Genomic DNA, 26428 nt, shown 5'->3' on the forward strand with positions numbered 1-26428 from the left:
TGATGTCTTATTATTATTATTATTATTATTATTATCATTATTATCTTTATTTGTATTTCGCTTGTCAATACATCACGAGTTCAAATTCTGCTGAGGTCGACTCAGCATTTCATCCGTTTGGGGTCGATAAACTAAGTACCAGTGAAACACTGGGGTCAATGTAATCGAATAGTCCACTTCCCACAAATTCCAGGCCTTCTGCCTTTAGCAGAAATGATAATTATTATCATTATTGTTGTTGCTGCTGCTGCTGCTGTTGTTTTTGTTGTAGTTGTTGGTCTTATTATCATCATCATCATCATCATTATTATTATTATATTCAAATTCCGCCGAGGTTGGCTTTGCCTTTCATCCTTTCAGGGTTGATAAAACAAGTACCAGTTGAATACCTAGGGTCAATGTAATTGATTTATTCCCCTCTCCCCAATTCCAGGACTTGTGTCTATAGCAGAAAGGATTATTATTTTTATTATCATTATTATTATTATTATCATTATCATTGTTGTTGTTGTTAAGGCGGCGAGCTGGTAGAATTGTTAGCCTGCCAGGTGAAATGCTTAGCGGTATTTCACCTGTCTTTACGTTCTGAGTTCAAATTCCACCGAGGTCGACTTATCCTTTCAGCAGGGTGGGGGGTGATAAAATTAGTCCCAGTTATGCACTGGGGTTGATGTAATTGACTTAATTCCTTCCCTCAAATTTCAGGCCTTGTGCTTCCAGTAGAAAGGATTATTATTATTATTATTATTATTATTATTATTATATTATTATTATTATTACTATTATAAAGGCAGTGAGCAGGCAGAATTGTTAGCACACAGAGTGAAGTGCTTCATCATATTTTATTTGTCTTTATGTTCCGCATTCCAATTTCGTCAGGTTCAACTTTACCTTTCATCCTTTGGGTGGGGGGGTGGGGGTTGATAAATCAAGTATCAGTGAAACACTGGGGTCAATGTAATCGACTAGCCCCCTCCTCCAAATTTCAGGCCTTATGCCTTTAGTAGAAAGGATTGTTGTTGTTGTTGGTATTATTATTATTATTGTTATTATTAAGGCATCAAGCAGGTAAGATTGTCATGACACCAGACAAAATGCTTAACAGTATTTCTTCCAGCTCTTTATGTTCTGAGATCAAATGCCACCAAGATCAACTTTGCCTTTCATCCTTTCAGGGTTGACAAAATAAATAGCAGTTGAGAAATGAGGTTGATGTAAACAACTAGCTCCCTGCCGCAAAATATTAGGCCTTGTGCTTATTGTAGAGAGAACTTGCAACCACATCATTGCAAAATGATCTCCTTAACCACATAGCCAAGCCTGCACCTATATGGAAACTTTCAGTACTTTACAATTTTTTTTTTTCTATTTCCTTGCTTTTCGGGTTATCATTGTAATTGTACCCCGAGCCATTTCTTTTCTTTTTAAAACCTTTCAGTCTTTCACCTATCATTTGTTTTAATCATCAGACTGTGGCCATGCTGGGGCACCACTTTGAAGAATTTTTAGTGGAAGAAATCAACCCGACAACTTATTTTTGTTTTTTTTTAAAGTCTGGTACTTATTCTGTCATGGAGACACGTGGCTTAGTGGTTAGGGTGTCAGCATCATGATCGTAAGATTGTGGTTTCGATTCCTGGACCAGGCAACGCGTTGTGTTCTTGAGCAAAACACTTCATTTCCCGTTGCTCCAGTCCACTCAGCTAGCAAAAATGAGTAACGCTGTGATAGACTGGCGTCCCGTCCAGCTGGGGAACCCATACACCATTGAAACTGGGAAACTGGGCCCATGAGCCTGGCTAGGCTTTAAAAAGGGCGCATTTATTTATTTTATTATTCTTTCAGTCTATTTTGCCAAACAGCTAGGTTACAGGGACATAAACACACCAACACATGTTGTCAAAAGGTGGTGGGGGACAAACACAGGCACAAATACATACACACACACACACACATATATATGATGAACTTCCTTCAGATTTTGGCTACCAAATCCACTCACAAGGCTTTGGTCAATCTGAGGCTATAAAAGACACTTGCCCAAGGTGCCACAAAGTGAGATTGAAACAAGAACCATGTGGTTGGGAAGCAAGCTTCTTACCTGCACTTATGTACAAAATATTTTTCTACCGTACCAATTCCTTTTAATTACCATTAGAAAACAAAATATTGAATAAAATTTATCTTGTCTGAAGAACTGATTACGAATTAATTTTTTTTTTTCTTTTTTCAATTTACATAATATAATTAATAACACAAAAACAAAACAATGTAAATTTAATTGTTTTAATTATAAAATTATTTTGACTAAACGAAAAAAAAAAAATTAAAACATTTACTTATTTCTTGAAAGTAATTTCTGAAATTTATTCTTTAGGAAAAAAATTTATTTAAGAAAATGCATTTGAGTGAGCTCTAAAAACATTGTTTAACATGTGTGTGTGTGTATGTGAGTTTGTGTACATGCATATGTACGTACGTACATACATACATATATATATAAATACACACATACATACATATACTGACTACTTATTGAGGCAATCATGCCTCAATTTGATAAATACTTCTGCTAGGTCTGTGTAGGCCATCATGTCAGCAACAGCTGTTTAAAGGGATTTTTTTCCCCAAATAATTCATCAGTGAAAAGCTAGTTCTTCTGAACTGTTTCTTGTTCTGACAGAAATGTGTTCTAACAAAACCTTGACTTGCATACATAATAGACTTTCCCATTTATTTTCAAGGAACAACTGTTCCAGTTGTATAATCAATGGAGCCAATTATTCCTTATGTCAGAATTTAAGTGGCTGAGTGTTCCATAGATATTTGTACTTTTAATATAATGTGATGTGATCCTTGTTCAGAGTCGACATGACACTGTATGTGATCAGGTTGGCCTTAGAATTACAGCTACTGCTCAAGTGCATCAAAGAGGCCTTCATCAAATATTTTCTACCAAATTTTACTCATAAGGCAGGAGTGTGTAGTTAGAAGTTTGATCCCCAACCACATGGTTGTGGGTTCAGTCCTACTGCATAGCACCTTGTGCAAGTGTCTTCTATGACCAAAGCCTTATGAGTAGATTTGGCAGACAGAAACTGAAAGAAGCCTGTCGTATGTATATATATATATAAATGCTTAGCAGTATTTCATCTGCCGTTACGTTGTGAGTTCAAATTCCGCTGAGGTCAACTTTGCCTTTCATCCTTTCGGGGTCAATAAATTAAGTACCAGTTATGCATTGGGGTCAATATAATCGACTTAATCCGTTTGTCTTTGTTTGTTCACTCTGTGTTTAGCCCCTTGTGGGTAGTAAAGAAATAGGTATTTCGTCTGCCACTATGTTCTGAGTTCAAATTCTACCAAGGTCGACTTTGCCTTTCATCCTTTCGGGATCGATTAAATAAGTACCAGTTATGCACTGGGGTCGATATAATCAACTTAATCCATTTGTCTGTCCTTGTTAGTCCTCTCTGTATGTAGCCCCTTGTGGGCAGTAAAGAAATAAGATGTATTTTTTTTCTTGGTTGACAGCAAGTTGAGGGAGGTTGGGCTGTTATTTTTTGCATATTGAATGTCTGTGTAAAGACTGTCTTGTTGACTTGATGATGTCAATGATAATGATCATGGAGACAATGAAGATGACGATAATGATGATGACAATGATAATGATTGGATAACAATGAAAATGTGATATAAATGATGATGGAAAGGATGATGATGAAGACAACAGTGATACCAATGATGATGATGATGATGATGAAATATAATTGTAATATAAAGGACGATGACACGGATAATGATGATGGAAGATGATGATGACGATGATGACAGCAATGACAATGAAAATGATGAAGACGACACAGAAAACAATAAGTTTATAACAGGATGTTACAAATCAAAAAAAAAAAAGAAAGAAATTAAAAACAAAAAAGAACAAAAGAGAAAAATTAAAAGAAAAATGGAACAAAAAAAAAATTCCTCTGAGCTTGATTCTATTTCTTTTCCTTGCATTATCCTACATTTTCTACCCACATGGCGCCATTCTTTACAGCAAAACACAAAAGATCTCATCTTGGCAACAATAAGAATCACTCTAGTACTTCCTTTTATGCCTATGCTGAGACAATCATTTGTTGAGCGAGAGACAGAGGCAAACACTTCCGACTTGAACGACAGAACGTAACCAATTCACATCACATTCCATTTTCACAAGATCAAGTGCTCAGCCTACAGCTTCAAACCAAAGCCGGAAGACGAGAAGACTACAAGTCTTCAGTCTGGTTTCTTGTCACAGACTTCCCACACTCTACGTCTGTCGTTATGTCATTCAAACAGACAAGTCTGGAGCATCAAGTGACAGGCAGACTATAACAGAGGCAATTCCATGAAAACGGTAGTAGTAGTAGTAGTAGTTGTAGTAGTAGTAGTAGTAGTAGTAGTAGTAGTAGTAGTAGTAGTAGTAGTAGTAGTAGTAGTAGTATTGGCAGTGGCGATGTTGCTGGTAATGGTGGTAGTAGCACCAGCAGCAACAATAGTAGTAGTTGTGGTAATGGAGGTGTTGTTAATGATACTAGTAGTAGTTGTAGTAGTAGTAGCAGCAATTTAACCCCAGTTTAGCCCAGACAGAACAGATTTATGATCAAAGACATTCAAGCCATGACAGCCCCATTTAAAACTTTATTTTTACACACAGTTTATGTAAAACTACATCTAATATATCTATATTTCCTTCCTGAGTAGGGTTGATATCTGAGGTAAATTTGGTTACTATTTCTAATGGTTCAAGCACTGACATAAAAGTTTGCTCTTCAGAGACTCAAATGTAAAAAACTATTGTTGTTTAGCAAGATGCGTCATATATAGGTGGCAAGCTGGCAGAAATGTTAGCATGCCAGGCGAAATGCTTAGCGGTATTTCATTTGCTGTTACATTCTGAATTCAAATTCTGCCGAGGTTGACTTTGCCTTTCATCCTTTTGGGCGTTGATTAAATAAGTACCAGTTACGCACTGAAGTCGATATAATTGACTTAATCCGTTTGTCTGTCTTTGTTTGTCCCCTCTGTGTGTAGCCCCTTGTGGGCAGTAAAGAAATAGGTATTTCGTCTGCCATTACATTCTGAGTTTAAATTCTGCTGAGGTCAACTTTGCCTTTCATCCTTCGGGATTGATAAATTAAGTGCCAGTTGTGTACTGGGGTCGATGTAATCGACTTAATCTCTTTGTCTGTCCTTGTTTGTCCCCTCTATGTTTAGCCCCCTGTGGGCAGTAAAGAAATAAGATGTGTCATATAATTACCTTATAATTAAAAGCACCTGTGCAGTACCACATAAAAGCACCTGTGCAGTACCACATAAAAGCACCTAGCACACTTTGTAAAGTAAATGGTGTTATGAGGGGTAACCAACAGTAGGAACCATGCCAAATCAGACTGGAGTCTGGTGCAACTCCCCCAGCTCTGTTCAAACTGTCCAACCCATGACGGCATGGACAACGGATATATGATGATGATGATGATGATTTATCTATAACTTGCTTTGGTCATTGGACAGCGGCCATGCTGGCGTACCACCTTGAAGGCTCCATGACAAATCAGACAACTGGAGCCGGTCAAACTGCCTGACCCATGTCAGCATGGACAATGGATATTAAATGACTCACTGAGGGTTGATCAGGGGAACAACAACAACAGTAGCAACAACAACAACAACAACAACAATCAATGGCAAGAACAACAATAATAAAATATTCTAATTACCTGTTGTAAGTTTCCTTCCACATCTTGAATGTGGCGTTTCAGGACAGAGGCTACTTTCTGCTCGATGGGGGACAGCACTCGGTTGAACTGTACCACTGCAGCGTCCCAAAGTGGTTTGGTGAACGGATTGTAGAGAATGGGGTTAAGACCAGTAAACGACCGGAATACCTGCGACATGTTCAGTTCCTGTTGCTCCTGGGAAGTGAGCAAGTGCGTCAGTTGTTCATGGATTGAACGAAGAGTCAGGACCTGCAGATATATGTAGTATATACATGTGTTACTTGTGCTGTACTGAAACTTAAGGGATGCGGACAGTTGCATACATGTGTATAGATGTAGACACCTGCATACATGTATATAGATATAGACAGTGGCATACATGTATATAGATATAGACAGTGGCATACAAGTATATAGATGTACACAGCTGTATACATGTGTTTAGATGTAAACAATTGCACACATATGTATACATGTAGACAGTTTCAGACATGTGTATACATGCAGACATCTGCATACATGTATATAGATATAGACAGTGGCATACATGTATATATGTGTATAGATGTAGATAGTTGCACACAAGTGTATACATGTGTATAGATGTAGATAGTTGCATACATGTATATACATGTAGACAGTTGCATACATGCGTATATATGTAGACAGTTGCATACATATGTAAACATGTAGACAGCTGCATACATATGTATACATGTAGACAGCTGCATACATGTGTATACACGTAGACAGCTGCATACATGTAGACAGTTGCACACATGTGTATAGATGTAGACAGCTGCATACACAAATGCTGATCACTTAAGGTGGATGGAATTTGTGGAACATGGAGACCCGGGAACACATGGGACAAAATATTGAAGGCTGATCTTTGACCCTTATGAAAGAGATGACTAAATGACTGAGATATTTGGCACCTTGCTGTACTCAAGAAGACCCATCCACTGCAGCAAAATTTATACCAGTGCTGGTGCCACATAAAAAGCACTCATGCTGGTGCCATGTTGAAAATAATGGTGCTGGTGCCACATAAAAAGTACCAAGTGCATTCTGTGGAGTGGTTGGCATTAGGAAGGGTACCCAGTCATAGAAACCATGTCAGAACAGATGACGGGAGCCTGGTGCGACACTGGCCTTACTGGCTCCAGTAAAACCATCCAGCTTATGCCAGCATGGAAAACAGACGTTAAATGATGATGGCAATAATTATGATGATGATGGCAATAATTATGATGATGATGTAGTTTTGTGCCAGTGATGAGGCATTAGAGTATGAATAGAGGGAGAGAAACAGGTGTCTTACAGAAAAGGAGATGCAAGGCTTCCTCAGTTGGAGAGGGTGAGAGAGAGAGACAGAGAAAGATGGTGAAGATGTAACATGGTACACATTTAAGTTATAGGTATGTTCTTTTTTTTCTTTCATTTTTAAGTTTTTACATAAACCTGCTGTGTCTGATGCAGCTGTATTAAGGTAAAGGTAAAGTTACCTTCCTGAGTCTTGAATCATACGGTGATGAGTCCAACACCCTAACCACTAAGCCACGTGCCTCCACAAAAAGGTAAAGTTACCTTTTCAAGTCATACAAACTCAGAAGGGCCGGTTTCCCACTTTCATGGCGTATAAATGCTCCACCTGGACCGAACTCCAGTCTGTTGTGAGATCACTTATTATTTGCCAGCTGAGTGGCCTGGGAGCAATGTGAAATGAAGTGTTTTGCTCAAGAGTACAATGTATCGCTCTCAGGCCAGGAATTGAAACCACAATCTTAGGGTCTTGAGTCCAACATCCAAACCACTAAGCCACTCAACTCCACAATGTGTCTGTATTACAAATGGGACACTGAGTGCTATGGGTCAGGAAACCAAATGAGCAAAAGCCTGCGAGGCACAATACAGCAACTGTGTTTTTTTTCTTTTACTTGTTTTAGTAATTTGATTGCTGCCATGCTGGAGCACTGCATTTAGTCAAGCAAATTGACCCCAGGACTTGTTCTTTGTAGGCCTAGTACTTCTTTTGTCAATCTCTTTTGCTGAGCCACTAAGTTATGGAGACATTGGTTGTCAAGCAACGGTGGGGGACAACACACACACACACACACACATATGTATATACATGATGGGCTTCTTTCAGTTTCCGTCTACCAAATCCATTCACAAGGCTTTAGTCGGCCCGAAGCTATAGTGGAAAACACTTGCCCAAGGTGTCACGCAGTGGGACTGAACCCAGAACCATGTGGTTGGTAAGCAAGCTTCTTACCACACAGCCACTCCTGCAACCATAAATTATTAAAAACGAGTCGAAGACATCACAGTCAGTTAGCACAAACTTAAAAAACAATTACAGTATGTCGGAAGTTTGGTGGGGGGGGGTATCCCATCATCTCATAACAAATCCTTCCTAAGCATACATATCCTATGCTTGATAAATGTTTTACATTATTTAATGACTGTGCTACCTTTAAGAAACATTTTTTTTTTTTCCAATTATCTAAATGAAAAATCCCCCTTGAAAGAATGAAGGAAGGTTAACAAACTTTCAACTGCCTGTAAGCTATTTGCAATGAGTGGATGACAATACTATTAGGCTGACCAAAGCTTTGTGAGTGGATTTGGCAGACAGAAACTGAAAGAAGCCCGTCATCGTCGTTGTTGTTGTCTTCATCGCCGCCGCCACCACCACCATCATTGTTTAACGTCTGCCTTCCATGCTGGCATGGGTTACATGTTTGACAGGAGTTGGCTAGGCAGAAGACTGCACCAGACTTCTGTGTCTGTCTTAGCAGGGTTTTTACAGCTGGATGCCCTTCCAAACAATGATCACCCTGCAGAGTGAATTGAGTACCTTTTAAGTGGCACCAACACAGGAGAGGTCATGTTTTGGCACGGTTTTTTAGACCTGGATGCTCTTCCAAATGCCAACCACTTCACAGTGTGGACTAGATGCTTTTTATGTGGCACCAATACTGGCAGGGTCACCAATTAACTTGCAAGACAAGGAATTTTGAGAGGGGAGGAGGCATTAGAAGAGGTGATCTTGTGTCAGATGATGAAAGATCAGAACATGACAGAGAGGCAGAAACAGGTATCTAGCTGTAGAGGGGGTAATGGTTACCAGGCAGAAGTTGGAAGGTCTGACAGGAGCTGGCAAAGCCAGGGACCACACCTCATTCTATTGTCTGTTCTGGCATGGTTCCTACAGCTGGATGCCCTTCCTTATACCAACTACTTTACAGTGTGTACTGGGTGCTTTTCACATGACCCCCATCATCAGTACTTTTTATGTGGTACCAGCACCTGTGCCTTTTGCATGGTACCAATAGCCTGTGTGTGTGTGTATGTACCCTCCTCTCGATATCATGTGATAATTATCAACAAGTATTGCTATCACACAAGCATTGTTTGTTTCCAGTCTTCCATGTAAAACATATTGGGTAATGGGGAAAAATTACCTTGCTTAGGAAAAGGTGAAGATTAGCAACAGGAAGGGCATCCAACCTTAGAAAATCTGCCTCAATAAATTCCATCTGGCTTATGCTAGTATGGAAAAGTGGACGTTACATGATAATCATGATGATGGTGATGATAATGAAACGAATTAAAATATATTTTATTTTATACAGAATCACAAGGAAAGACATTCTTTAGACATAGCATACATTTACACTCCACAGTATGAGAGGAATAAAGAGTAGCTATACTTATATACATATTTAATCTTTAGAACTTAAGAAGTAGAAAATAGCTATGCATGTATGCATATTTAATATATAACACCTGAGAAACTATAGTGTTACATACATATACACATAAGCACACAGCCACCAACAACACTACCTACTACCAATATCATCATCATCATTTTACTTCCCGTTTCCATGCCAGTATGGGTTAGATGATCACCACTGTCAAAGTCAGAACATTCAAAGATACTGCTTGTCTAAATGGTTCGAGTTTTTTTAATTTCTGGATTAGGTACCATGTAAAAAGCACCCATGCTGGTGCCATGTACAAAGCATGTGTGCTGATACCAAGTATAAGCACCTGGTGCTGGTGCCATGTAAAAAGCTCCCATACAGGTGGCACATAAAAGCACCTGTGTTGTTCGCTGCATAAACCCAGTATACTTTGTAAAGCGATTGGCATTAGGAAAAGCATCCAGCCATAGAAACCATACCAAAACTGACATTTGGAGCCTAGTGCAGCTCTCTGGCTTGCCAGATCCTGCCAAACTGTCCAACCCATGCCTGCATGGAAAATAGATGTTAAATGATGATGATGAGGAGGAGGAGGAGGAAGATCTACAGCTGGATACCCTTCCTAACACCAATCATTTTATGGAATGAATAGGGGGCATCAGTGCTGGGGTGGTTTTTGTGCCCTCAGCAAGACTAAAAGGTCCTCTTATCCCACACTTTAATTGGGTAGCCATATCCTCAACAAGACTAAAGATTAAAGAGTACTTTCAATCCCATATTTCCACTCACTTGCTAACCACTTTACAGAATGATAGGCATGAGTAATAAAGGTATGAATAATAAGTGACAAGATTGATGGGTGATAGGGGCATTCCATATTTTGAGACACATACATTCAAGAACTGAGCAATGATGGAAGGCAACGTGACCCAACATGATGAATAGTGCCAGAATGATTGAGTTTAAAGGAGTAAGAGTATTATAGCAGTCAGAGTGATGACTGACAGGAAAAATATGTATCAACGTACAGTCATAGGACACAAACCCATATCCCTCAAAGACTGTAGCTGAGTGCTTTACCATTAAGCTAAACTGCCCTAATTTCATTTAAGGTTGTGGGAAACCACTAACAATCCTTTCTTTTGCTTTTTTTACATTTAGCGTAACAGTTCGTTTCCGCCGTAATGAGTTCAAATAGACTCATCGGAAAAAGTAAAAAGAAATAGTCTATCACTTTACTCTCCTTGGAAAGTCTGTGGCTTGGTCCAGTTTCTTCAGAAAAATCACCGAAAGAAACAGTTTTTAAATTTTCACTCCATTCAGGTACCAATTCATTTTCTTTATCGCTGTCGGAGCTCTCGGATTCACTGTTTTCACTTTCGGAAATTGAAACATCAGATTCATTATCAAATACCACGTGCTTTTTTTTTTTCAGTCATAGAGTTAAATTTATGAAAGTCTTCAGTAGAAAATCCTTCAAATTCTGACTTGCTGCTTGATATAATGAAATTCGTATCCATTTTTTGTCAGAATTACAAATTTTGAAAACACAATAGGAACAAATTTCGGAAAAAAATCTCCCAAAATTCACGGAATTAAAATTACACTTCAATCGTAGTACAAAACTGTAGATGAACTGTTTACGAAGTATAATCACGTGTTTTCACGAATGTACTAAAGAGATTTGCTCTGATATTCTCATTTAAATATGAATAGGTAAATACGGGCGGGTTTGGGCGGTTTGGTAACGAAAGGGTTAATTGTATCCTACAATACATTTCAACACTTCCAGTAAAAGAACAAATATGTGTTTGTTTACATTTACACACACATGGTTGTTCTATAAAGCTAAAGTATGTTTTTCAGCATCTGATTTGATGGATGAATTTGTCAGCAGGCAGTTTAGCTTAATGGTAAAGCACTCAGCTACAGTCTTTGAGGTATATGGGTTTGTGTCCTATGACTGGTCGTTGATACATATTTTTCCATTTTGTCAGGGTAGTTTACCCAGTATTTTTGTTGTTCTAATGGCAACTCTGCGTTTGAAAAAATATCATCTTCTTATTTGTATCATACAATACAAAAAGATTTTTTTGTTTGTTTACTTTTATACACATTTTTTTTCTGCCTTTAACCCTCCGAAGGCGAGTATAGCCCACTTATAGTTGAATTCCATGTTGCATAATTTTTCACTTCTGTCCTTATACTCTGCCATGAATGTCCCCCATTCTCTGGTTCCTTTTGTGTTGATCTACGCTACGAATTCTTAGGCCTACCTCTCTTTCTATATCCATCCGGATTCCACTGTAAAGCACTTTTCGCTACATTTGGTGTTTCTTTTCTAATTGTGCTACCAATCCACTTCCACTTTTTTTTAAATATTTGCTCCCTAATCGAAACTTGATTTGTTCTTTGCCATAGCTCCATATTGCTTGTGTTCGGGCCATCTAATTTTAAGTATACTACGCAAGCATCTGTTGATGAATGATTGTATTTGCTTATTTGACTTAACTGTTGTTTGCCATGTCTCAGCCCCATACAATAGCACCACTTTTACGTTAGTGTTAAAAATTCTTATTTTGTTCTTTATTGAAATTACACTTGTGCTCCATACTTTTTTTTTTACACACATATGGAAATTTAACTTCTTGGTAAGAGAATACTCCCAAGCCACAAGATAAGATTCAATAAGACTTATCCAACCCATACCAGCATGGAAAAGCAAATGTAAAAACAATGATAACACTGAAGAATCCTAAGGCACCATCTGCACGGATAAACTATAAGTGTGAACATGTTTAACACACAGTGGTGCAATGTTTGTGGTGTGAAAAAAAAACAGTGTCAGTTGATGATTAATATTTTATTTTCCCAGTGAGTACAGCAAATGTAGGTTTTTATTTCCTCATCCATGTCTTTTCATTCCCCTTCAACATTCTGATGCACTTGCAGTGAATATGCTAACACCTGAATAAACTTCTGTTTACCATGAGGATAGCATCTCAAAATCATTTAATTAGTAAACCATCCTACGCCAACAAATATACATTTCTGTATATTATACCTTAAAACTGCAGCAAACTATAAGAGAAGCCACATTTGCACTAATGATACTTAAAAGAAATAGAAACCTATGAAGTGTTGTTTCCTTATTTGCAGTAAGGAAAAAATTTATTAGAGAATTAATTAATATTACAAGATGGCTAAAAATGGTGACCTGGCAGAATTGTTATCATGGTGGGCAAAATGTTTAGCACAGTGTATCATCCATCTTTACATTCTGAGTTAAAATTCCACAGGGACTGACTTTGCATTTTATCCTTTAGGGGTCAATAAAATAAGTACCATTTGGGCATTTGGTCAATGTAATCAACTTACCCCTCCTCCAAGATTGCTGACCTTGGTGCCAAAATTTGAAACCAATATTATAAAGATGGCAAGCTGGCAGAATTGTTAGCACATTGGACAAAATATTTAGAGGAATTTCTTCCAGATTTTTACATTCTGAGCTCATATCTCACCAAGGTCAACTTTGTCTTTCATCTCTTCAGAGTTGATAAAATAAAGTTCCAGTTAAGTGCTGGGGTCAATGTAATCAAATTGCCCCTTTCCCTAAATATAATTACTGACCTTGGACTCTGCAATGGACTGGCATCCTGTTCAGAGAAAATATCAAGATCTTGATTGCTTATATGCCATGGAAACTGAGTAACTGGTCTTATGAGTCCTAGGGCTCAAGAAAAAAACATATTTCTCAACACCTACAAGGTGGTATCAAAAGGTTCACAGACTAGTATATTTGTTGGCGTAGGATGGTTTACTAATTAAATGATTTTGAGATGCTATCCTCATGGTAAACAGAAGTTTATTCAGGTGTTAGCATATTCACAGCAAGTGCATCAGAATGTTGAAGGGGAATGAAAAGACATGGATGAGGAAATAAAAACCTACATTTGCTGTACTCACTGGAAAAATAAAATATTAATCATCAACTGACACTGTTTAATAAAAAATAACTTATTTACCTAAGTTTGAATATCATCTCCTTTGAAATAGTTACCTTGCACAGCAATACATAGGTCCCAGTGTTCCTCCCACTTTAGGAATCCAGCCTGGAAGTTATTTTCTGTAGGAGAGTCGAGAACCTCCTGCAATTTGCTCTAGATCTTGACAGCAGTAATAAAATGGCTATCTTTGAGGTGCATTTTCGTCTTGGGGTCAAGAGAGAAGTTCACAGGTGCTAAATCTGGTGAATAGTGCAGGTGTGCGAGCGACACCATGTTGTTTTTTTGGCAAGAAATTCATGAGTGAGGAGAACCCAATTCTCCGTGTTCCACAGATCCAGTACTTTCATCACAATGTCCTCCCTCAAATGGTTCACAACATCACAGTAGATGTCTTGACTGATGGTCTGGCCCTGGGGGGGGGGGGTGAATTCTCAATGCACAAAACCACCTTTCTGGGGGTGATGATTGTGGCATGTCTTCCAGATCGCTCATCTTCTTCTGGGGATGTTCTTCCGCTTTCGAAGTGCCTGTGCCACTCAAAGCATTGTATTTGACCCATTGCCTCATTGCCATAACCTTGCCAAATCATGCTTAATGTCTCCGTAGCAAACTTCCCAAGTTTTACACAAAATTTCACATTGGCTCCTGGTTCTAACTTCCTGTCCATGACAAAATTGCAGACTTTTTTTTGCGATCCCAAAAACACAGATTTCACAACTTGTGAAGTAAACACAGCCATGTCACTTGGCACACTGCTTCATGAAGGTCACTGCAAGCTCTCACTGCACACACAACTATGTGCTGCTATATGTTGGTGTGCTACAGAACTAGTTCAGGTACTTTTTGATACCATCTCGTATTTGACAGCTCACACCATTTGAGCGTGATCATTACCTGTGTTACCCTCTGACATTTGTGCTGGTGGCACGTGAACAAAACATTTGAGCAAGGTCGTTGCCAGTGCCGCTGGACTGACTCCTATGCAGGTGGCACATAAAAAAAAACACCATTTGAGCGTGGCTGTTGCCAGTACCACCTGACTGGCCCTCATGCCAGTGGCACGTAACAGTACCCACTACACTCTCAGAGTGGTTGACGTTAGGAAGGGCATCCAGCTGTAGAAACTCTGCCAGATCAGATTGGAGTCTGGTGTAGCCATCTGGTTCACCAGACCTCAGTCAAATCGTCCAACCCATGGCAGCATGGAAAGCGGACATTAAACGATGATGAGATGATGATGACCACCTTTTGATTATGTCATTCATGAAAAAAATAACTCAACAGGCAATGTGGGAGCTGTTCTACAAAGCACATCATTCCAAATGACAACTCGAGTCATATGTAAGTGATCCTTTTTGCTTCAATTTCTTCACACCAATGGGGTATAGTGGCACCAATGCAATGCCTCATTCTGATTTACATACTTTCATATGATACTCAATAGGATTCCTACCTTAAAATTCCAAAACTTTAACCCTTTTGTTGAAGAACAATGTCTTTCAATTAATTTTTTAAATAATTAAGAATTTAGTAAAATAACCCTGTTGTAACAAAGCAACTGTTTGGAACATAAATTAACAAATTAATAGGCGCAGCAGTTGCTGTGTGGTAAGTAGCTTGCTTACCAACTACATGGTTCCGGGTTCAGTCCCACTGCGTGGCACCTTGGGCAAGTGTCTTCTACAATAGCCTCGGGCCGACCAAAGTCTTGTGAGTGAATTTAGTAGATAGAAACTGAAAGAAGCCCATCGTATATATATGTATGTGTGTGTATATATTTGTGTGTCTGTGTTTGCCCCCCCCCCCCCAACATCAGTTGACAACCGATGCTGGTGTGTTTATGTCCCCATAACTTAGCGGTTCGGCAAAAGAGACCGATAGAATAAGTACTAGGCTTACAAAGAATAAGTCCTGGGGTTGATTTGCTCGACTAAAGGTGGTGCTCCAGCATGGCCACAGTCAAATGACTGAAACAAGTAAAAGAGGAAGTCTTAATAGTAAACTTTAATTCATTATCATCTAAACCCATTAACATTTAAATGGGCCATATCTGGCCTCTCACACCTATCCTACACTGCCATTCTAAAAATTAGCAATTGCATCATCAAAAGCTCAAAGCTATGAGACAGTGTGTAATTAATTCAAAAGAACGTGTTTTCTTAGTGATCCTTCTTGCACCCACTCTATTTTGTAACATATAGCAAAGAACTTGTTGTTGATAACATTAAATTAAGGCCCCATCTGAAATAATAAAGGGTTAAAACAGGAAGTTTGTGCTATAAAACTAAGAGCAGTCTCAGGCAAGTTGGTATGAAATGGGTTAACAAAACTAGTAGTTCAAATCAAGAAAATACAGTAATGTGTAGACTTAGGAAAAAGTAGCATTATTTCTATGTTACTTTTGCTACATGAAATTAGTACCCTTTACTTAAAACCCATTATAGTAACTTGCTCTTTATATTAAAAATGCAAAACCGTACTCCCTTAATTTTTATCATAGACAGCATCACATAGACTCAATGAAATTACCATAGAATTCTATTTTCCAGTGTTAACACTTGTAAATTTTTTATTTCTTTACTGCCCACAAGGGGCTACACACAGAGGGGACGAATAAGGACAGACAAACAGATTAAATTGATTATATCAACCCCAATGCGTAACTGGTACTTATTTAACCCTTTTGTTACTGTATTTATTTTGAGATGCTCTGTGTTTCTTTTAATTAATTTGAAATATAATAAAGAATTTAATAAAATAACTTAGTTATCATTCAGCTAGTTTTAGGAACATAAATTGTGTCTAAGCTTTGGTGGAAGATTTTAATTCAAAACTTTTGAAAACAAGACATTTGTATTTAGAGCCAGAGCTGGTTTCAGCCGGGTTGGTAATGAAAGGGTTAATCTACCCTGAAAGGACGAAGGGCAAAGTCAACCTTGGCGGAATTTGAACTCAGAACGTAGCAGCAGACGAAAAACCACTAAGTATTTCTCACAGAGTGCTAACATTTCTGCCAGCTCGCAACCTTAAATTTCTGCAAATTGTAAATTTGTGACTGTTTTCTTAGTCATCCTTCCAGCACCTACTCTATTTTTGGTAACTTATAGCAGAGCGACCCATTGCTGATGACATTAAATTAAGGCCCCCATCAAACATACACTGGGGAATATTCCCCCTTAATTGTTAGAAAAAAAAAAAAAAAGAAGAATGAAACAAATTCAAGTCATACATTGACTGTTAACATTGTGCTTTGATGAGGTTGTTTTTATTATTTCTTTCTCTATGCCATATTTTACTCCAGCATCTTAATACTCCACAGAATTCATATTATTAAATCATTTATATGTTTATATTATGATGTATTAGTAGTCATTTTTTAATGTATTTTATGAGTTTTTATGTGCTACATGTTTTTATATATTTTATGTTTTTATGCATTAATGTGGGAAAAAGAAAAAACTGAATATAACGCAATACATAATCCATAACCAAACACACACACAGCAAACCGTTTTATTGCTGCTGGAAATTCCTCGTAATTAGGTTCTACGTGGAGTGTGAAAGAAAATATAGTTTTAGAAAAACGAATACATGATATATTCAGTGACGTTCTGAGAAAAAAAAACAAAAACAAAAATGATAATATAATAATAATAATAATAATAATAATAATAATAATAATCTCATAAGCAGATATTAAAAATGACAAATAAATAATATCATTTTTATGTTTGAGTGTTATGCGAATGAGTGTTGTTTGTCACCAGTGATGGAGCAGGTGTATTTTACTTGATAGACTAATAATGAGGTAGTTAATATGTAGGGAAAAAGATAGATAGAGAGAGAGAAAGGGGGGCAGAGAGCAAGAGGGGGAGGTGTTTTGTACCTTATTTTCTTTGTGTGATCTCGCACGGTGCACTTTAATGTAGTCTAATTTTCTTATATAAATTGTGACTGTCTTTAGTACACTTGTGTTAATGACATGTCACCCACCCACATATAAGTGTACATATATATATATATATATGTATGCATATATGTGTGTATATATATGTGTGTGTGTGTGTGTAAATAATTAAGAGAAATAACCCCTATTAAGTAATTCAATAGTGAAGGACATTATCTATATTATATAGAAAAAACTTTAAATATACTATAATATGATTTTTAGAATAATATTTATAATAGTATATCGAAATTTTTTTTCTATATAATATAGATAATGTCTTTCACTATTGAATTGCTTATTAGAGGTTATTTCTCTTAATTATATACATATATTATATATTGTGAAATTTGATTTGGAATTGCTAAATTGAATTTTTCCCTTTAAGTTTGGAATTATATTCCCTACAATTATTATTAATAATAGATCGTTAGCCACTACACACATTTTTTTTCTCTCCTTGTTTTTTCTGTGTACCTTTCTGTAGAAGAGCGTAGGCTCGAAACGTAAAAGACTTTTTCTATTCCTGAGCGTTATACAAATACATCTGTTTGTTTTGTACACCACCTGTCTTCCTCTTTTGTTTTTTTCATAAACTTTCCCTATATATATATATATTTTCCTTTTTTTTTTTGCCCTTTTCAAGCCTAGCCAGGCTCATGGTCCCGGTTTCCCGGTTCCTGTGGCGTATGTGTCCCCCCCCCCCAGCTGGGCGGGATGCCAGTCCATTGCAGCGTTACTCAAGAAACAGGAAGAGAGAGTGAGAGAAAGTGGGGCGAAAGAGTACAACAGGGGTCACCACCACCCCTGCTCGAGCCTCGTAGAACTTTTAAATGTTTTCGCTCAATAAACACACACAACGCCCGATCTGGGAATCGAAACCGCGATCCTCCGATCGCAAGTCCGCTGCCCTAACCACTGGGCCATTACATCTCCACACACATATATATATGTGTGTGGGAAAAGGTTGAGTTCTATTTCATCCTTTACTTTGGAGGGTTCCAAAGGTCGATTTCTAATAAAGATTTTCATATTTCGTTGGTAGCTTATTGGTGTAAGATTTTTGGGAATATGAAATTATTACATGAATATGGTATGTGATAAGAATTTATGGAAAGGTATCCCATAGAAACTCAACAAACTGTTAATGATGGAGAAGAGAAGATGTTGAAATTTTAAAAAAGAATTTTTAATACATGCATATGATCGTTTCGAACAGCAATATTACCATGTAAATACATGGTAGAATAATTAGAAATTAATTAAATTAAATCTAATTAATTACATATTACTGTTCTTTTCAGTGCAAAAAAGAATACATCAAAAAATTATTATTTTTATTATTATTATTATTATTATTATTATATTTAAAAGTGAGAGAGCAGTTCATACCATCAAAGTGACACTGGGGTAAAATATACGAAGCCCAATATACCCATCATGACTACCCATCTGATAAGGGTACGCCAGGCACATGCATCACAACCATATGTGCGCGACATGATGATCTCATATCAAGATAAACAGCACATGACCTTGCAGGTGGGGCCCAGTTAGAATTTTCTTCAGGTTGAGTAGCCCATCCCACTCAAAAGGTCCCTGAATAAGGGTTGTTTAAGGATGTTGAAAGAACCACCCATGTTTCCTGAGGTGAATTATTCAAACCCCAAAGAATCCCTCTCAACACATGGCTATGATGCTCCCCCACTACTTCTGCTCGTGATCAGAGATGCACATATCGTCAGCCACTAAGGGACATGCTCAACTTCTTAAGGTCAAACAACTGACAAGCAAATCTGTGGTATATTATTATTATTATTATTATTATTATTATTATTATTATAGAAGAGTTGATGGAGGAAATAGCAAATAACATATTCAGATAAACATATTTTATCCTTATGAATGATCAAGAGCATATCAAAATAAAAGTGTTGTTGAGACTAGTTGTGACAAAACTAAAACTGATACACCTAACAGTTATTTGAAAATATAAGTGAAAGAAACATTTCCTCTATATAAAAATAAGTAGTTATGTAATATACACTCAAAATAAAGCATTTATCATAGGCAGTAAGATAGAGATGTCCAATGGGATATCATAGTTATATTTGAATTAGGATATGACTTGACAGTTATAAGTGAAATAAAAGTAATATAAGGTATGGTGTATATTTAAAGAAGTTATTTTTAAGGATAAAGAAATTTTTTGTGCGAGAATAAAAAATAAAAAAATAGTTAATATAGTTTTTATTAGGCTACTTGAATGCAAAATGGAAAAATTTTTTTAGTGTAAAAATTTATATTCATTTGTGTGAATTAAATATAAGATAAAGAGATAAAAATAGAAGTATAGATGTTAATATTACAGAATTAAAATAGTAAATACTTGCTGTGGCTAAAAATATTGAAAAAAAACCGTTCCAGGAAAATGAAAGGCATTATACACACACACACACACACACACACATATGCACATTAATATCAAGCAGTAAAGATGAGTACTCAACACCTCATTGGTAGAAAAATATTCTTTATTTGTGGATTAACAAGGTCACCACTGGTTTCAGGCAGAGAGAAATCTCTCAACAATTATCAAGCCAGTCATATGGAACATTGGTATTCGCCTCCTTTTTGGATGAGAATATTCATCTCATCCAAGACAGATATGAGTAGCAATGTTCCCATGTGACAGGCTTGATAATTGCTGAGATTTCTCTTAGCATGAAACCGATGGTGGCCTTGTTAAAACACAAACAAAGAGCATGTATATATATCAATTAAAAGCAATGATACAGTATTTTGTTTTGCAATTATCATATACTGTTCTTTTACTCTTTTATTCTTTTACTTGTTTCAGTCACTTAACTGCAACCATGCTGGAGCACTGCCTTAAAGGGTTTTAGTCGAAGAAATCAACCCTAGGACTTGTTCTTTGTAAGTCTAGCATGTCTAATACTTATTCTATCAGTTCTCTTTTGCTAAACCACTAAGTTACGAGGAAATAAACACACCAGCATCAGCTGTGAAGCAATGGCAGAGAGACAAATGCAGACACACACACACACATATATATATAGATATATGTACACATACACAACAAGCTTCTTTCAATTTCCATCACTCACAAGGCTTTGGTTGGCCTGATGCTATAGAAGACACTTGGCCAAGGTGCCATGCAGTGGGACTGAACCTAGAACCATATGGTTGGAAAGCAAACTTCTTACCACACAGCCACGCCTACTACTACGTATATCAATGGTTTACAAGTTAATATTGTGCTTTTTGTGTTAGTAGTACAAAGTTCTCATTCCTAAGTTTATCTCTACAGATTTTCCACTGAATTCAAAGCCAGTATTAAAAGTTACAACATTACGTACATGTCTACCTTGTATCGTATTGTTCACATACACATATTCATATATGGATCATCATAACTTTCAGTGATGGCTCTGGATTCTATAGAATACCTGTAGAAATTAACTTAAAAATGAGAACAGACACACACACACACATATATATATCTGTAAATGTAATATGTGACAATTATTCGGTAGCCATGATAAAACTCCGAGTTTCGGATGCCGAGGTGGAAATCCCCACTGCCATCTCTTCAGTTATCCGGCCATCACAAAAGTGCTATGGAAAATGACTATTATACAAAGGGAAATTACTGTGTGATTGACCGTTATTAAGTCAAAAGAGCTATTCAAATGACCGCTAAGTAAGGGGAGGGAGTAATATATATATACATATCCTTTATTCTTTTACTTGTTTCAATCATTTGACTCTAGCCATGCTGGAGTACATCCTTGAAGGGTTTTAGTCGAACAAATCGACCCCAGGACTTATTTTTAAAGCTTAGTACTTATTCTATTGGACTCTTTTGCTGAACCACTAAAATTACAGGGATGTAAACACACCAACACTGGTTGTCAAGTGGTGATGATTGGCAAACACAGACACAAACATACACACACTCACACATATACATATATATATATGAGGTGGTATCAAAAAGTTACCAGACTACTCCTGTAGATGGCAGCACAGAGTTGCATACACAGTGACATCTAGTGGTAACCTTCACGAGGCAGTGTGTTGAGGGACATCACTGTGTTTACTTCGCAGGTTGTAAAATTTGTATTTTTGTGATCACATGTATGCTGTAGTCTGCGATTTTGTCATGGACAGAAACAAAGAGCCTTTTTTGCAGCCTACCCTTGTCTATTTCCAAGCAATGTAACATCTCTTACTCCATGGCTGGACATGCTATCGTGCAAGTTTAGAAATGAAGGACACATTCTGTATGACACAGGTTTACGATATGTCAAGACAAAGTGATACAGACACATACAAATATGAAAAGTCGGGATTACAAAAGAGGCTTTGAAGCTCCAATAGAGCAATAGGGTGATACTCAAGCACTCAGCTGTGAGTGCTTTGCATCTTATAGCAGAAACAGCTGGAAGCTATTGCAGTTCATAACATAATTGTTTATTCCTTTGTTATCCCAATTTCTTATTATTACCCTGTTTTGATACATGTATATTGAATTCTAACACCAATTTATTAATATTGCAATGCCTAAATGAAATATATATATATATATCAAAATAAGCTAGAAGGATATCCAGAGGATATCCTAGTTGCTTATTTTGATTTTAATCACAATTAATCACCTTATTTTGAAATTGTATGGATAATACCGTACTAAATTCTGGTGCCTCAACTTAAGTACCATATTCATCTGAATCAAAATTTATATTACATATATATATATGCTTGAATATTTTTATTAATGTTTAGCAGAAGTAACAGTGTGATCCAAGTTCTAAGTGTTTCATGCATTGGCATGTGTATATATATATATATATATATATATATATATACCATTGCAGGTGGCACGTAAAAAGCACCCACTACACTCACGGAGTGGTTGGCGTTAGAAAGGGCATCCAGCTGTAGAAACATTGCCAGATAAGACTGGAGTCTGGTGCAGCCTTCTGGCTTCCCAGATCCCCGGTCGAACCGTCCAACCCATGCTAGCATGGAGAGCGGACGTTAAACGATGATGATGATGATGATATATATATGCACCCTGGTGTTACCTGGGTGCTGAGACTTACAGCCACATTGTATTATTTGTTTCTTTCTTATGGGCAGAATCACCACACGATGAGTATGAAGCAAACAACTCTTCTTTATAAACATGTTTTTCACTCATTTTCTGAGAAACAACACTGCAGTTTCCACAACCAAACTCAGTCACTATTCTGTGGTTGACCTAGGGTTATAGTAGAAAACATTTGCCCAAGGTACCATGCAGAGGACAGTCATTCTTGCACCTAATATGTGTGTGTGTGTGTGTTTACATTTCTTGTTAAATTGAGTATTGTGTCTGACAAAGATGCCTCCCTTAACTAAAGACCTCAAGATTGTGCAACCTGACCTCATTTTCAAGGTTATTTTTGTAGTAAAAAAGAGTTATTGTGCAAAAAACATACTTTATTTGGTAGCCGAAAGATTACTGAATCTTTTGATACCTCATACATCAAAATCAGCAACTCAGTCTTTGAATCCATAAGGAACATATGCACACACACATACACACACACACAAACTGTTTTATATATTAAATTAAGATATGTATGTATAAGTATATATACATGTACATATATAATATATATACATATAGATATAAATAATACACATACATAAATATATATATATTTATATGTATGCATGTATATAGGTATGCATATGTGTGTGTGTGTGTGTGTGTGTGTACGTGTGTGTGCAAGTTATATATATATATATATACAGACCTTCTGCCTAGAGTAGAAAAGAATATATATATGCTTATATGTATGTGTGTGTATGTGTATATGTGTGTTTGTATGCATATATATATATATAAATGTGAAACTGGCTTTTACATATAGATGCACATATACAGACTTATGAATGCATATATATGTGTGTGTGCGTATGTGTAGAGAGCAAGAAAATGAGAAAGATTTAATTATCCACATCTTCATATATAACACACAAACACAAGCACAAATGCCATATAAAAACAGACTACAGACAACAACCGAAAGAAAAAAACAGAAAAACCACGACAGCTACAGGATAAATATGATTGCAGAAAAGTGAAGAAATTATTGGAGGTTCCGCAGAGATTAAGACAGAAATATCAACCAGCTGATACACATATTTATAGTCACATGTTTGTGTGAGAGAAACAGGTGATCTGGTAGAGTTTCCTATCTACAGATGATGCTTTGAAGTCTTTACTCAAATTTACTCTGAATGAAACATTACTGGATGGGGTGTGTAGCTCAGAGATCAGGGTGTCTCTCTAGGCTGTGTCACTTCTCTGCATTGGTACTGGACAGGGTGTGTAGCTCAGAGATCAGGATGTCTCTCTAGGTCGTGTCACGTCTCTGCATTGGTACTGGACAGGGTGTGTATCTCAGAGATCAGGGTGTCTCTCTAGGTTGTGTCACTTCTCTGCATTGGTACTGGACAGGGTGTGTAGCTCAGAGATCAGGGTGTCTCTCTAGGTTGTGTCACTTCTCTGCATTGGTACTGGACAGGGTGTGTATCTCAGAGATCAGGGTGTCTCTCTAGGTTGTGTCACTTCTCTGCATTGGTACTGGACAGGGTGTGTAGCTCAGAGATCAGGGTGTCTCTCTAGGCTGTGTCACTTCTCTGCAGTGGTACTGGACAGGGTGTGTAGCTCAGAGATCAGGGTGTCTCTCTAGGCTGTGTCACTTCTCTGCATTGGTACTAGACAGGGTGTGTAGCTCAGAGATCAGGGTGTCTCTCTAGGTTGTGTCACTTCTCTGCATTGGTACTGGACAGAGTGTGTAGCTCAGAGATCAGGGTGTCTCTCTAGGCTGTGTCACTTCTCTGCATTGGTACTGGACAGGGTGTGTAGCTCAGAGATCAGGGTGTCTCTCTAGGTCGTGTCACTTCTCTGCATTGGTACTATGGTCACTGTTTTGGTACTATGGTCTTTGTGATTAGAATGTTGCTGGAATGAATCATATGATGGATTCAAGCTGAGCCGAGTGGCAGAGGAGCTCAGAGTAGATCAAGAATGAGATGGTTGGATAATATCCTCAGTATCAAATGGCTCATCATCATCATCATCATCACCAACATTTAATTTTCATTTTCCGTGCTGGCATGAATTGGATGGCTTAACAGGAACTGGCAAGGCCAGCGACTGCACCTGGTTCCATAGTCTGTTTTGGCTTGGTTCATACAGCTGGATGCCCTTCCTAATGGCCACCACTTTACAAATGGGCTGGTTGTTTTTTATGTGACATCATCACCAGTACTTTTTACATGATACCAACACCAGTGCTTTTTATGAAATGCATGTCTTCAGACAGAATAAAGCTGATGTTACTGAGCCCATTGCATTCTTGTCATCATCACCATTTAACATCCATTTTCCATGCTGGCATGGGTTGGATGACTTGACAGGAACTGGCAATGCCAGGAGCCACAACAGGTTCCATAGTCGGTTTTGGCTTGGTTCCTACAGTTGGTTGCCTTTCCTAATACCAACCACTTTACAAAGTGTACTTGATGCTTTTTACATAGCACCATCACCAACGCTTTTTATTTCGCACCAATACCTACACCAAAGCTTTTTAGATGACACCTTGGTTTTAGAATCTCAATTCTGTTGTGATGGGTGGGTCTTCTTGAGTACAGCAATGTGCCACATACCTTGGTCCTCTGTCATAAGGCTGCTCTTAGGAACCCATCAGGAAGCTGTAACGAAGGCTACGTCTGATAGGACCCTATGAAATGGTACCTGAGGACTTTTTTTTTCCCATGATCCCCCACCCCACCTCCTGGAATAGTGAGAGGAGAAATGGATGGCTGAAGAACTGCAATTTCAGAAATTCTTTTACCATTCTTTTGATGACTTAGATATTTGGTAATGTTGCAGTGAGGAATTGAGTAATAAGCAAATTTGTTTAGAATAAAGGCTTGTTTTCAAAATACCAGTCCCAGGGACCACAAAATAATACTACCTAGATGTAACAGTAAGGAAAGATTCAGTGCATTGACTCAACTTGTTAGAAATAGCAGTCCAGCCTGCCTCAAATCACACACTGCTGTTTTGAAAATAAAGACAGAATATATTATCTTCTATTTTTTAAAACTTGTTTTAGTCATTGGATTGTGGCCATACTGGGGCACTACCTTGATGGGTTTAAGCCAAACAATTCAATTGCAGTACTAATGGGGTTTTTTGTACTTTTTTAAAGTCTGGTACTTATTCTGTTGGTTGCTTTTGCTGAACCACTAAGTTATAGGGATGTAAGCAAAGTAACACCAATTGTCAAGTGAACAGGGAGAAACACAAACACAAATACACACACACAATGAGCTTCCACACAGTTTCCATTTACCAAATTCAATCACAAGGCATTGGTTGACATTCTTGGGTAAGTTGACTTCTACTATAGCCCCAAAGCCTTGATGCGAATTTTAGTTGATGGAAACTGAAAGAAACCACTGTGCATGTGTATATTCATATATATGTATGTGTGTGTGTATATACATACATATACATATGTATATGTACATACATACATACATACATACATACTCATGTCACTCCCTAACTGTGGAAGGAACCTGAGGTACCTGTGGAAGAGGTAGACCCAGGAAGACATGGAATGAGGTGGTGAAGCATGACCTTCATTCCTGAGGTATTTTTCAATGTTATTATTATTATTATTATTCAGGTCACTGCCTGGAATCGAACTCGGAATCTTTGGGTTAGTAGCCCATGGGCATATGGCGAAGTGGTTAAGAGCATGGGCTACTATTCCCAAGATTCCGAGTTCGATTCCAGGCAGTGACCTGAATAATGATGATGATATAATTATAATAATAATTATAATAATAATAATAATAATAATAATAATAATAATAATGATAATAATAATGATAATCATCATCATC

At 37.4% G+C, this 26428-nt stretch overlaps 1 protein-coding gene across 2 annotated transcripts in view; it reads right to left on the minus strand.

Annotated features, from left to right (window-relative positions):
* LOC115221696 (cytoplasmic dynein 2 heavy chain 1-like) overlaps positions 1-26428 on the minus strand; it is a 398382-nt gene that overhangs the window by 334483 nt on the left and 37471 nt on the right. For both annotated transcript variants that reach the window (XM_036510740.1, XM_029791902.2), the window contains exon 6: positions 5760-6008. In XM_036510740.1, coding sequence (XP_036366633.1) covers positions 5760-6008 — 249 coding nt within the window. The remainder of the gene's footprint in view (positions 1-5759; positions 6009-26428) is intronic.

Source organism: Octopus sinensis, linkage group LG18 (assembly GCF_006345805.1).
Source record: "Octopus sinensis linkage group LG18, ASM634580v1, whole genome shotgun sequence".
In the NCBI taxonomy this organism is placed as follows: Eukaryota; Metazoa; Mollusca; class Cephalopoda; order Octopoda; family Octopodidae; genus Octopus; species Octopus sinensis.